Source organism: Octodon degus, unplaced genomic scaffold (assembly GCF_000260255.1).
Source record: "Octodon degus isolate 3935 unplaced genomic scaffold, OctDeg1.0 scaffold00176, whole genome shotgun sequence".
In the NCBI taxonomy this organism is placed as follows: domain Eukaryota; kingdom Metazoa; phylum Chordata; class Mammalia; order Rodentia; family Octodontidae; genus Octodon; species Octodon degus.
In genome coordinates this window covers 421450-434329 of record NW_004524752.1, presented here as the reverse complement: position 1 = coordinate 434329, position 12880 = coordinate 421450, and the positions used below count along the sequence as shown (strand labels likewise).

Below are 12880 nucleotides of genomic sequence, written 5' to 3'. Positions count from 1 at the left end.
GGAACTGGGGATTGAACTCAGACCATTGTGCTTGCCAGGGGAGCACTTATTCTACTGAGCCATTTCCCTGGCAAAACTTTAATCTTTTCTTAAACAAATTCAACCATGAATAAAGAAAAATTTTCAAACAGGACCAAGCATTTTACTTCCTGCCAATCTATCCACTTCTTTGGGAGGCTCATTTGAAATCCCTACCCTCCTTAGATATTATTTTTAATCAATACACTTCTCCTTCCAGCCAGATAATGCAAGTATGAGAATATTTATTGGTCATTACTAAGTTGCATTTCTTAACAGATAAGTTCAATTTATCTCTGTGTTGTTATTTATTTATTTATTTATTTAACTCTAGATTTCCAAATACAAAGGATTGCTTACCTGGTTAGAAAAATATCGATTACCTTTCTTCTGTAAAACAAATTTGTGTTTCCATTACATCCTTTGTCAGGAGCTCATCAGCTTTGCCAGGTCTCCAGAAGGAGGTAAGTGTGTGTGTGTGTGTGTGTGTGTGTGTGTGTGTGTGGAACAATGGACAACCAGTCTACATGACGATCTGATCAGTCCTATAGGAAGATACAAATAACAATTTGATTGGTAGATATATGAGTGGCTCAGCCCCTGTAGCAGCAACTGTTAAGATGGAAAATTGGGTCCTGATGTAACAATTAAGAAGCAGGTGGGGTAGACCACCTGCTTTCTCTCACTAGAGTCAGAAATTACAGAATTAGTGGTAGTCACAAGGCATGGTCAAAGATGCCTGATATATGTCAAGAATCAAGCACATTTTGCCACCTTCATTATTACCATTTAGTCCTACCTACCACTTCTTACCCAGGTGCTGAAATCTCTTACTTAGTCTCCTTGTTTTACTCTTGTTTTCCTGCTTATAAACACCACGGAGAGGCTTTAAAACATAGTTGGGATATTGAATCTTATTAAATTTAAAAGCTCCTACAGAGCAAAGGGAACAACTAATAGAATAAAGAGATAGCCTATAGAATAGAGAAAAAAAATTGCCAGGCATTCTTCAGACCGGTGACTAATAGCTAGAACATATAAGGAGCTATAAATCTGGACTCCCAAAATAAAAAACCCAATCAAAGAAAGGACAACTGAGAAAGAAATACAAATGGACAAGAAATGTATTTTTAAATCTGGCCATAAAGAAATATATGTTAAAACAACACTGGCATTCCATTTTACTCCAGAAAGAATGACTGTCATCAAGAAATCAGTAACAAAATAAGTTCTGGTGAGGTCTCTGGGAAAAGGGAACCCTTCTATATTTTTGGTGGGGACCCTGTCCTAGCCCAGGTCCGGTGAGTGTGTGGAGAGCTTCCTGCTACCCTGCACTGGCGGGACCAGTCCCAGCCCAGGTGCAGCGTGGGCTGGACCCTCTCCCACCCCCTTGGGCCGCCCCCCACCACTCCGCAGTACCTCCCCCACCCCCCCAGTAGGAATTTCTGCCGCGTCTGGGAACCCCTAGACCCAGTCCTAGCCCAGGTCCGGTGAATGTGTGGGAGAGCTTCCTCTTCCCCCTACTTCACCTTGCCCCCTCCAGGCACAGCTCAGGCCTGGCATACACGCCTGGGGTGTAACCCTGCAGCTGCAATCCCTGCAGAGAGTGTAGAGGATAGATCCACCCAGCTAGTCTAGGAGCAGAACATCTTGCCACAGGGGCACAACAGGTTTACCCTCAAGAGCAGCAGTGGGAAGGAGCTAAGTACAGCAACCAGACCCAAGTCAGATGCAGCTGGATAAGTCCAAACTTTGTAGAGCTGCACCTGAACTTCAGTACGTGCGAAGGTTATAACTACAGCAAAGATCTACAACAAAGGTCAGAAGACAGTGCTACATATATTTTTGGTGGGAATTTAACCAACTATAACCACTAGGAAAATCAATGTGGAGAGTCCTCAGGAAACTGAAAGTAAAAATTCCGTTTAGCTTAACTAGCCCCTTTATAGATAGCTCCCTGAAAGAGCTAGACATCATGTTGTAGTGATGCATGTGTACTCCTGTTTATGGTAGTGCTACTCATAACAACGAAACCTCGGAAGGAAGCGAGCTTATGTATTCAAATTCCAAAAAGAAAAATCCAATATCCATAATTCTGTGTTCAACAAAATTGTCCTTCAAAAGTGAGACTGAGATGAAAATGTTCCCAGACAGACAAAAACAGAGGAGGTGACCCGCCAGGAGGGTCCTGTAGGATGAAATCGAAGATCACTAGATGGTAAACTGAGACCATATGGAAAAAATAGAGATTTCAATAAAGGCAAATATGCTACTGTATTTGTAACACTGGTTTGTAAGTGGTATTCTGTAAGTAAAACAAGAGATGAATACATTTCTTAAATAAAATAATTATTAATAACTTTGGCCTATACCTACATATTACTTTTTAAAATGTATTTAGTTCAGGGTTTGCAGGGTCTCACTACACAGATTAGAATCATAATGATCCTCCTGTTTTCAGCCTCCCAAGCACTGGGGTTACAGGCACTCTCCACCATGCCTGGTCTCAGTTGCCATCTCAGCATACCCCCGGGGCAAGACCAGCACAGCACAGCGAGAATTGAACCCCGGTCCCTGCACTCTGCCTACATATTACATTTTGTTTTCTACAATTTAACAGACTAATTTCTGTCTATTTAATAGCCTAAGGCATGTCACTGAATTCTTAATATTTTTAGGGCACACAGTGTACCCTTTGTTGAATTTTATGTCATCAGCAAACAAAAGGGATGGCGATGGAACTATTAATGTAGAGTTTTTGCATGTTATCAAAGTTTAGTTGGGATAAATTCAAATTAGACTGTTATAATTTAGGATGTTAAATCTAATCCTCATAGCAATTGCAAAAGGAGTTAAAAAAAAGATTATGAGAGTACTATGAACACCTATAAATTGTATAACCTAGAAACAAATGAATTAATTCTTAACACAAAATCCACCAATATTAAATCAAGAAGAAAAAAAATATGAATAAACTTATAGAGTAAGGGGATTGAAGAGGTAATCAAAAAGTTTATGAAAAGGACCCAGACTTTGTGTCCTCTCTGGTGAATTTGGCTGCACATTTAAACAATTAGCACCAATCCCACTGGGGCTTTTCTAAAATGTTAAAAATCAGGAATACTTCCTAACTCATTCCATGAAGCCAGAATTATCCTGATGTCTAAGCCACACAAAGATACTATAACAAAAGCAAACAACAGCTGAATATCCTTCATCAATACTGATGAAAAATATTACCAGAAAATATTAGCAAATGGAATTTAGCAGCATATCAAAAAGATTGTACAGGGCCGGCTGATAGCTCAGTGCACTAAAGCACCTGATTAGGCAGAGCACAGAGGCCGGGGTTTAATCCGTGGCATGCTGTGCCTGCTTTGTCCCTGGGGCACACTGATACTGAGATTGAGACTGGGCAGGGTGATGTACACCTGTAATCCCAGCACTTGGGAGGCTGTAAACAGGAGGATCACTCAGAGTCCAATCTATATAGTGAGACCCTGTAGACCCTGTACTAAATACATAAAAGAAAGGTTGTACACATGACCAAGTGAGATTTATTCTTGGAATGTGAGAATGGTTTGATATGTAAGTATTGATCCACTTAACACACTGCACTAACTGAAGTAAGGAAGAAGCCTGCATGATTATCTCAGTAGACGCAAGAAGAGCATTTGACAAAATCCAGTATAATTTTGTGACTAATGAATGCATTTTTCAAAGTAGGAGCAGAGGGAAACCACTTCAACGTAATAAGAACCATATTTAAAAACTCAAGCTGAACCTCATATACAGTGGTAAAACACTTAAAGTTTTTCCTCTGAGATTAGACACAAGGCAAGGGTGCCAGCTTTCAACACTGCTATTCGATAGCAACACACACAACCTCTACCATCACCATCACCACCACCACCACCACCACCACCGGTGGCTTTTACCTTAGTGCAAAATATAACATCTTTCTACTAATCCGCAATGTTTGGCACCCAGATCCCCTTTATCTCCCTCTAGCCTCCTAACCCATTCACATCTTTCTAGCCACACTGACTTCTTTGCAGCTTGTTAGACACGCTGGACACTTTATTCAACACTTCTTACTGGACATTTCCTCAACCTGAAATGTTCTTCTTCCATATATCTGCGTTGCTCCTTCTTTCATCTCTTGGAATGTAAGTGCTGATTTTACCTCCTCAATGAGAACTACTTTAATGATTCCATTTCATGCTATATCCTATGTCCATTCATCTATTCTGTACCCCCCAGTGCACAAGAATATAAACTCCTTAGGGACTGGAATTTTTGTTGTTTGTTGATGTAATTCAAGAGCCTAGAATGGTACGTGGCACTTGGTAGGCATGTAACAAACATTTGTAGAAAAAATAATAGATAACATTTCTATCTAGGATTGAATTATTAAATTTGGATCATTGGCCAAAAGAAGCTAAGTATGTTTTACCCAGGGCAAAGTTAAAGTTTAGAAACATGGAACAAAATGTAACAGATCTGGGCTGGCAAGATAACTCAGCAGACAAAGCACCTCCTCTGGCAAGCACAGGGACCAGGATTCAATTCCAGATCTTGCATGCCATGCTGGCCCTGCCCCCAGGGCGTGCTGAGCCACTCCTGTAATCCCAGCACTGGGGAGGCTGAAAACAGGAGGATCACTGCAAATCTGATCTGCACAGTGAGACCCTGTACCAAACACACAAATCAAAACCAAAAAGTAACACTAATATACTACTCACAACTACTTCATTCATATTTACATATATCGGTAAAACTGAATTAAAATGCACACTAAGGGCAAAATCATTGTTAGGTGGGAACTCTAGAGGGGAAGGCACCTTGGTCAGAGTATATTTCAGAGTTGCAGATTTTCACACATCACTGGATGGCTTGGCACCTACCTACATACCACCACATGGTCAGGAGCTTCTTTTCACTGGCCAACACCTTCCCTCACTCACACTGAAAGAATGGACATCTGGCTGTGCTTAAGGCTGAGAGAGGGCCAGGAGGAAAAACTCATTCTCTCTCTAATCATGGACTTTTTCTGGCAGCCAACATGATGAGATGGAAAAAGGCAGATGAGTGGCTGATTGAGAAGTGCATTGGCGGTGTCAGAGGGATGTGGCGCTTCTGTTCCTACCTCAAGGGCAGTGCAGGTGGGTTCTTGAAGTTCTTCTTGGGGCCTTTACAAGTTTCTAGGTTGCGTGGAGCCCCACTGATAGTTTAGTAACATTGTTTATTTTGAGGACAGGCTCAGGTTTTGAGGGTGAAATGCTGGGTCTCCAGGGAGCAGGTAAGGGAGAGTTGCACACACTATGCCATTCAAGACTTTGGCCCTGAAACAATGATAAGATATGAAATGTAGTTTTTGGTATCTTTTGGCTCATGTGGTGGTATGTAGGTAGGTGCCAGAGCTGTACAGATTCCTCAAGGTATATGGTTTTTCTCCCCTCATCTTTATTTTTTTAATGCATTTATGTCTGGGTCTACAGGGTCTGCAGGGTCTCATTATGTAGATTGGACTTGTAGTGATTCTCCTGTTTTCAGCCTTCCAAGCACTGGGGATTACAGATGCACACCACTACACCTAGTCTCAATCTCCATCTCAGTGCACTCCAGGGGCAGGGCCAGCATGGCATACTACATCTTCATTTTTTTGAACAAAACTCAAATATCTCATAATCTATACACATCATCTAGCATGTTACCCTAAGTGGAAGAATTTCTAATAACTGAAAAGGCAAGAACAAGAAGCCACAAAGGGCTTTTAACAATTAAATCCTTCATCCAACACTATGTAATTCTTTCAGAAATGACATCTTAACCCAAAGGCATGACTGATGATGATGATGATGATGATGATGATGCTTAATACCACAGGGAAGACTGGTGGGAGGTAAAGTAGCTTCACACAAGACACAATCACCAAAGGGACTAGATAAGGATGCCTATCCTGTCTGATATGTAGGTGAAGAATTGGTGGATTTCTGGATCCTTGCTGAGAAGATCCTGAGCATAGATGAGATGGACCTGGAAGTAAGAAACTACTACCTGTCCCTCCTTCTCGTGCTGAAGGCCACCCATCTGCAGGAAGGCTCAAGGGTGGTAACTCTCTGCAACACGAACATCAGTAAGGATCATAGAGCACGTGTGAAGTAAATATATATAACCAAAGGTCAATGTACTAGTATCCAATAACCTCCAATCTTTCGCAATAGCCCACCCCACCTACTAGGTATTAGGGACACCAGTATGAAACTCAGTCCTGAGCTACAGCAAGGTTGTAAGAGACCAGGTCTTTAGGCTGGTACTTGCCTCCTCTTGAGATACTGGCTGGAAGAGGAAAAGGGGCATGGAGGCAAGGAAACCGGACATCTCTGAACCTGCACAGCTTTATCATTTTATTACAAAACTGGGATTCTATAGAACAAACTACAGTCCGGGGAGCAAATGCAGTATGTATGGCCTATAAGCAAATAACTTTTTAATCATTAAAGATTAAAAAAGAAGACTATGTGATAAAGATTGTACGTGGCTCACAACACCTCAGATACTTATTTACACAAAAAGTTCGCTGATGTCCTCTAGAACATGACATCGATTCAAGCTTGTTTGCTAAATGAAGTGGCATTTCAAACTTATATTCAAATTTGATCTAGAAGACATGCTTTGAGGATTAGACACAGTCCTTTTTATCCATATAAATAATGGAGGACTGATAACTTTAAAATTTGGGCTAGTAGGGCCAGGGAGATAACTCAGTAGATTAAGTGCTTGCTTGGCAAGCACGGGGTCTTGAATTCAATCCCCGGTACTGCAAAATAAATAAAATAAAATTAAAATAAAATAAAATAAAATAAAATAAAATAAAATAAAATAAAATAAAATAAAATCTGGCCTAGTAATGATTGATTACTCTTTCAAGGCCTTTATTCCTTTAAATTATTCAGTCCAAATCCCATCCTTTGGTCAGTTATAGCCCTGAAGAACCCTATTCCTATATATACCTCTCTTGTTCTTAATTACCTTTTCTTACACTTTTTGCTTTCCTTGAAAATAACATTCAATAGTAAAAAAATTTGAGGAATCCAGTCAAATGCTTTCTTTGCACAGGGAAGGAGGATGCTCAGACGAAAGGGTTACGGTGTATTGAGCAAACCCTAAAACTTTGCTGCCCTATGTTTTACCTGTCTACTTTCCATAACAGTGTGAAGAACAAATGAAATAAATTACACACACAGATATCTAGGGAGGTTTAAAAAATCTGTCTCATCATAATTGCAATTCTCACATCACCTTCACCCTTCTCTTTTATTTTTCCCAGAGTCCCTTCTGAACCTCTCCCTCTGGCATCCCAACCAGTCAACCACCAGGAGGGAGACGCTAAGCCACATGCAGAAAGTGGCTCTGTTCAAGCTCCAGAGCTACTGGCTCCCCAGCTTTTACGCCCATGCAAAGATGGCGATGGCCTGTGAGGATGCGTGCCGTGCTCTGATGCAAGAGTACGAGACTCGCCTGTGCAGCTTTTGCTACAGCCACGCGGGAAGGCTCCCTCTGAGCATGAGCGTCCGGAATTCTCTCCACTTTCAAAAGTGGTACTCAAGCAAGAAGGCCAAGAGGAAGATATGGCAACTGACAGACCACACCTCTTGGTCTCTTGACTTAGACTCCGTGCAAGATATCAGCACCTCACAGCAGGCAAGTCCACAGGAGAAGGTGGTTATACAAATGCCTCCCTCGGAAGTGGCTTCTTCAAAAGAGAGGATAATCAGGTTCCTGGAAAAAGAAAGTCACTGTGTCACGAAGTCTAGTGTGAAGAAGAGGTCTAGAAGCCACCTCCAAATGGAGGGCCTCTTTGAGACAAAGTTCTCAACACACCTGAGAACTTCCACCCCCATTATTAATCCGCCCTCTAAGATGATAATCAAGAAGGCCGTCAAGCAAAGCTTCTCCCTGGCATATACCCACTGGGCCTTGTGTGCTGATGCCTGTGCAGGGGGTCCCTTCCGGGACTACCTGAAGAAGCTGAATTTGAAAATGGAGACCCAGCTCTTAGACCTTTGGCAGGACCTATACCATTTCCTCAGTGTTCTGATGAATAACAGGAAGAATGGGAATGCATTCTTTTGTCACCTTCTGGGTGACAGAATCTGTGAGATCTACTTGAATGAGCAGATTGGTCCATGCTTACCTCTGAAATCTCAAATCATTCAGGGGCTGAAGGAGATGTTGCCTTCCGGGGATATGAACCCTTGGATTCCCAGAGCCCAGAGGGAAATCTGCAAGGTAGGCCACGCCTCAAAGAAATGGGTCAGTACCTGGCAGATTTGGTCAAGACTGACCAGAAATCCTGCCTGGTCATCTATACTCCTAAGTTAATGATATAATGATTCACATAAATTTTCACATCTTGAAGCCCAAGTTTTGTAATTTCCCATGTACCAGCCCGAACTACAAAGTAGAATGGAGGAAGGAGTGATCAGTGTCCACCTCTTTCACTTCCTTTTATTTATAGTCTCCCCAAATCAAACAAATAGAGCATTAAAGGAGAGCTTTAGTTTTTTGCTTTTGGTGCCAATGATCAGACTGTGGCTTCTAGCTTCCTAGGAAAGTGTTCTACTGCTGAGCCAAATTCCCATTGCCCAACCCAGAGTATTTTGTGGGAAGTTTCAAGAGTTTTGTTACAAGCATTATGAACTGAAAAGCAAGCTCCTGTTTTCTAGGTTAGCCATCAGAAAATTGGCCAATAGGAAGGATTTGTTACTGTCTCAAAACATTAAAATAAATGCAAGACAATAGCCTGAATACAAGAAGTAAGGCCCATATCGTAACTGTTGTGTTGTAATAAGCTTGGCAGAAAATAAATGGCAGAGTTGAATAAAGAATGAAGGGCCGGCCAAATAGCTCAGTGGATTAAAGCACCTGCAAGCAGGTGCAGGGGCCGGGTATTCGATCCCTGGGCCTGACATGCTGGCCCCAACCCTGGGCACACCGAGATGGCAATTGAGACTTGGCATGGTGGCGCGTGCCTGTAATCCCAGTTCTTGGGAGGCTGTAAATAGGTGGATCACTATGAGTCCGATCTAGCAGTGAGACCCTGAACACCCTGGAGACCCTTCCCTAATATATATGACAGTCAAATAAAAGGGACCATATACAGAAATGGGTGGCACTAGATGACTCACAAGAATAGTGTAACACCTACCACAAAAAAAAAAGAGTGGGGCACCTTTATCATTCCTAGACCTGAAGAACTGAAGAGGAATCAGTTACTAGAGTCAGCAGAGAAAGAACTGTATGGAGTGAGACCCTGAGGAGGAAGTATACCACTGGGACATACATCCCACCTGCAGTGACATAGCTAAGGTGGATCAGGGGAATAGGTGCCCCTGCTCACTCTCATTCTTTCTCATTCCTGCCAGACACCTGATTTGATGAACCCACTCAAAAGACAAGAGAATCTTTCGATGTACTCTCTATGGGTTAATCTTCCAAGGCATAGCAAAGTAGAAAAAGGTAGAAAGTAGAGCTGGAGGAGCAAAAGTTAATGCTAACAGCAAGCCATTTCATTCATTTTCATGTATTTACCTTAGAAATAACATTCACCCATATTGTCTCACTTATGCTTCTGAGAAACTCCAAAGGGTGGAGTTATGTTGCTGACTGTTATACAAATGAGGAAAATGAGACCAGAAAGAGTACTGGACTGACCCCAAGGTGCTTACCCATTTAGTAGATGTGCCAGGGTCAGAATCTAGGCATTCTTGGCTCTAAGCCAAGATTTCCTTTTCTTTATTTTTTTTAAAAGAGAATAAAAAAGTAAAAGAAAACATTAGAAATGATAACAGAATTTCACTAAATAAAATGATAGGAATTCAACGATGATTCTTATATTACATATTGTTGCCTTTAAATTAAGCATTCAGATTACCAGATATAAGCATGCAAACTTGGTCAAAAATTATAAAAAGTTCTGAGGGAAAATATTAAGCATTAACTTCTCCTTACAATAGACCAGAATAAATCAGCAGTATAATTATCCAAGCTATTTTGTGTATACACATACATATTTCTTTTTCCCTTTCTTCTTTCTTTTCTTATTTCTCTCATCCCAGTTGTCCCTTCCCCTTGAACAGTTTCTTTCCCTCTCACAGTATCTACTGTACCTTTGAGATTTTATTTACTCTTTTGGGTTCTTACACTAGGGAGACAATATGATGTTTCGTCTGATTCATTTCACTTACAAGTATGGTCTCTAGTTGCATCCATTGACCTATAAAAGCCTCAAGTGTATCTTTAACAATGAGTAGTACTCTGTTGTATAAAAGCACCACATCTTGCTTATCTATGCCTCAGTCGATAGCCATTTGGATTGTTCCCAAGATTTAGCTATGACAAATTGTGCTGTTACGAACATAGGTGCACAATGCATTGTAACTACCCGTGGACATACATCAGGTAGTGTTAGACCAGATCGGTCTAGTGGACCTGTAGCCATGGATTTTCTTTGCATAATTTTTGATTAATGAAAACACAGAGATTTTCTTTTATGAAGGCATTTGGAGGTTTGATAGTGACTATAAAAATAGTCAAGTACATATGACATCAGCAAAGGACATTAAAAAGGTCCAGCTACCAACCCTAAGGAAACATAGACCCATCAACTGCTTGCTTGACCAAGAACTCCAATAAAGTCATCTTAAAGAAACTCAGTGAGATACAGGAAAACAAAGACAAACACTAAATACCTTTTGGATCTGATAAGGTCAGTCAAATCCCCTCAGGATTTATCCTGAGATCCTGTACTAGATCCAAAAGCTACAATTCTGGTTGCATAGGTCTTATTTTATCTTGGTCTTAACCATCGAGCAGAAAAGTATAAAGATGAAGTATAGGAAGTAAAGCCATGGTGTTATGTTGAGCTGTAGGGGATTCAGGTCAACAATTTCTGATATTGCCAGTCAAGTGGAAGACCCAATACTATTATGGGATACTGGACTCTTTTAGAATATTTTGCTGAGTTAACACACCTATAATATTCAAATAATAGCACTAAACAAAAGAGAGCATACAGATGACTGTCCATTTTGTATCTGTGTATTCAAAGTGGTTAGGATAGATATATAGTTACATTCTCTTAATGAATAGAGGGATTTGTTCTAATGGTGTTTGTAAACAGGATACCATGTCTGCATCTTGTACAGCAAATAACCACTAGGAAGAGAGCATGCAATATGTTAATTATTGAAACTGTCCTACCAATTTGATTTGAAACTACCTCATTGCTATTTATCTCTCAATAAAATTAGGGGGGAAAAACACTAAATAGCATCAAGAAAACAATATATAAAGAAAATGTAAATCTCAGTAAAGAAATAAAAATCACTGAAAGGACCAAATAGAAATTCTGGAGATGAAAAACATAATTCCTAGACTGAATAAATTCAACAAACTTCAGTAGCAGATTTTATCAAGCAGAAGAATTAGTGAACTCAAAAAACAAGACATTTAAAATGATCTGGTTAGCATAAGAAAGAGTGAAGAAGCCTACTGGACTTATGGGGCACTGAGAAGCAGACCAACACACTTGTGGAAGTCTCAGAAGAAGAAAGAGATGAGTATGGACAGTTTATTTAAATAAGTAATGATTTAAAATTTTATGAATCTAGGAAAAAATAAAAATTCATATAAAAAAAACCCTGAAATACATGAACAGCAAAGAGGTTTACTCCAAAGAAAACTTAACACTACATTCCCAAAAATCAAAGATGAAGAGAGAGTTTGGAAAGTAGCAAAAGAAAAGTGACTTGTAGAGCCACAGACATGGGTCTACATTATACAATATGGGTTTTGTTGAAGTTGTCAAGAATAAGGCCTACTTTAAGAGATACCAAGTGAAGTTTAGAAGGCGACAAGAGAGCAGAACTGATTACTATGTTAGGAAATGCTTGGTAATCCAGGACAAAAATAAGTACAATACACCTAAATATGGGATGATAGTTCATATAACTAACAGATATCATTTGTCAGATTGCTTATGCCCGTGTTGAAGGGGATATGATAGTCTGTGCAGCATATGCACATGAACTACCAAAATGCAGTGTGAAAGTTGGCCTAACAAACTATGCTGCAGCGTATTGTGCTGGCCTGCTGCTGGCCTGGAGGCTTCTCAATAGGTTTGGCATGGATAAGATCTATGAAGGCCAGGTGGAGGTGACTGGAGATGAGTACAATGTGGAAAGCATTGATGGCAAGCCTGGTGCCTTCACCTGCTATCTGGATGCAGGCCTCACCAGAAGTACGACTGGCAAGAAAGCTTTTGGAGCCCTAAAGGGTGCTGTGGACGGAGGCCTGTCTGTCCCTCACAGCACCAAATGATTCCCTGGTTATGACTCTGAAAGCAAGGAGGTCAATGCAGAAGTACATCGGAAGCACATCACGGGTCAGAATGTTGCAGACTATATGTGTTACCTAATGGAAGAAGATGAAGATGCTTACAAGAAACAGTTCTCTCAGTACATAAAGAACAATGTGACTCCAGACATGATGGATGAGACGTATAAGAAAGCTCATGCTGCTATACAAGGGAATCAGTCTATGAAAAGAAGCTGAAGAGAAAAGTTAAAAAGAAGAGGTGGAACCGTCTCAAAATGTCCCTTACCCAGAAGAAAGATCAAGTAGCTCAAAAGAAGGCAAGCTTCCTCAGACCTCAGGAGCGGACTGCTGAGAGTTAAACCAAAATTCTATGAAGATTTTTCAGATAAAGACCAATAAACTTATTCATCGGAAAAAAAAAGAAAAAAGAAAGAAAGAAAGAAAGAAAGAAAGAAAGAAAGAAAGAAAGAAAGAAAGA

The 12880-nt window shown here is 40.5% G+C and overlaps 1 protein-coding gene across 1 annotated transcript in view; it reads left to right on the top strand.

Annotated features, from left to right (window-relative positions):
* The window catches only part of Rgsl1 (regulator of G protein signaling like 1), a 79807-nt gene that overhangs the window by 13192 nt on the left and 53735 nt on the right, over nt 1-12880 (top strand). The window contains exons 4-6 of the mRNA XM_004643456.2: nt 353-482; nt 5996-6157; nt 7352-8313. Coding sequence (XP_004643513.1) covers nt 353-482; nt 5996-6157; nt 7352-8313 — 1254 coding nt within the window. The remainder of the gene's footprint in view (nt 1-352; nt 483-5995; nt 6158-7351; nt 8314-12880) is intronic.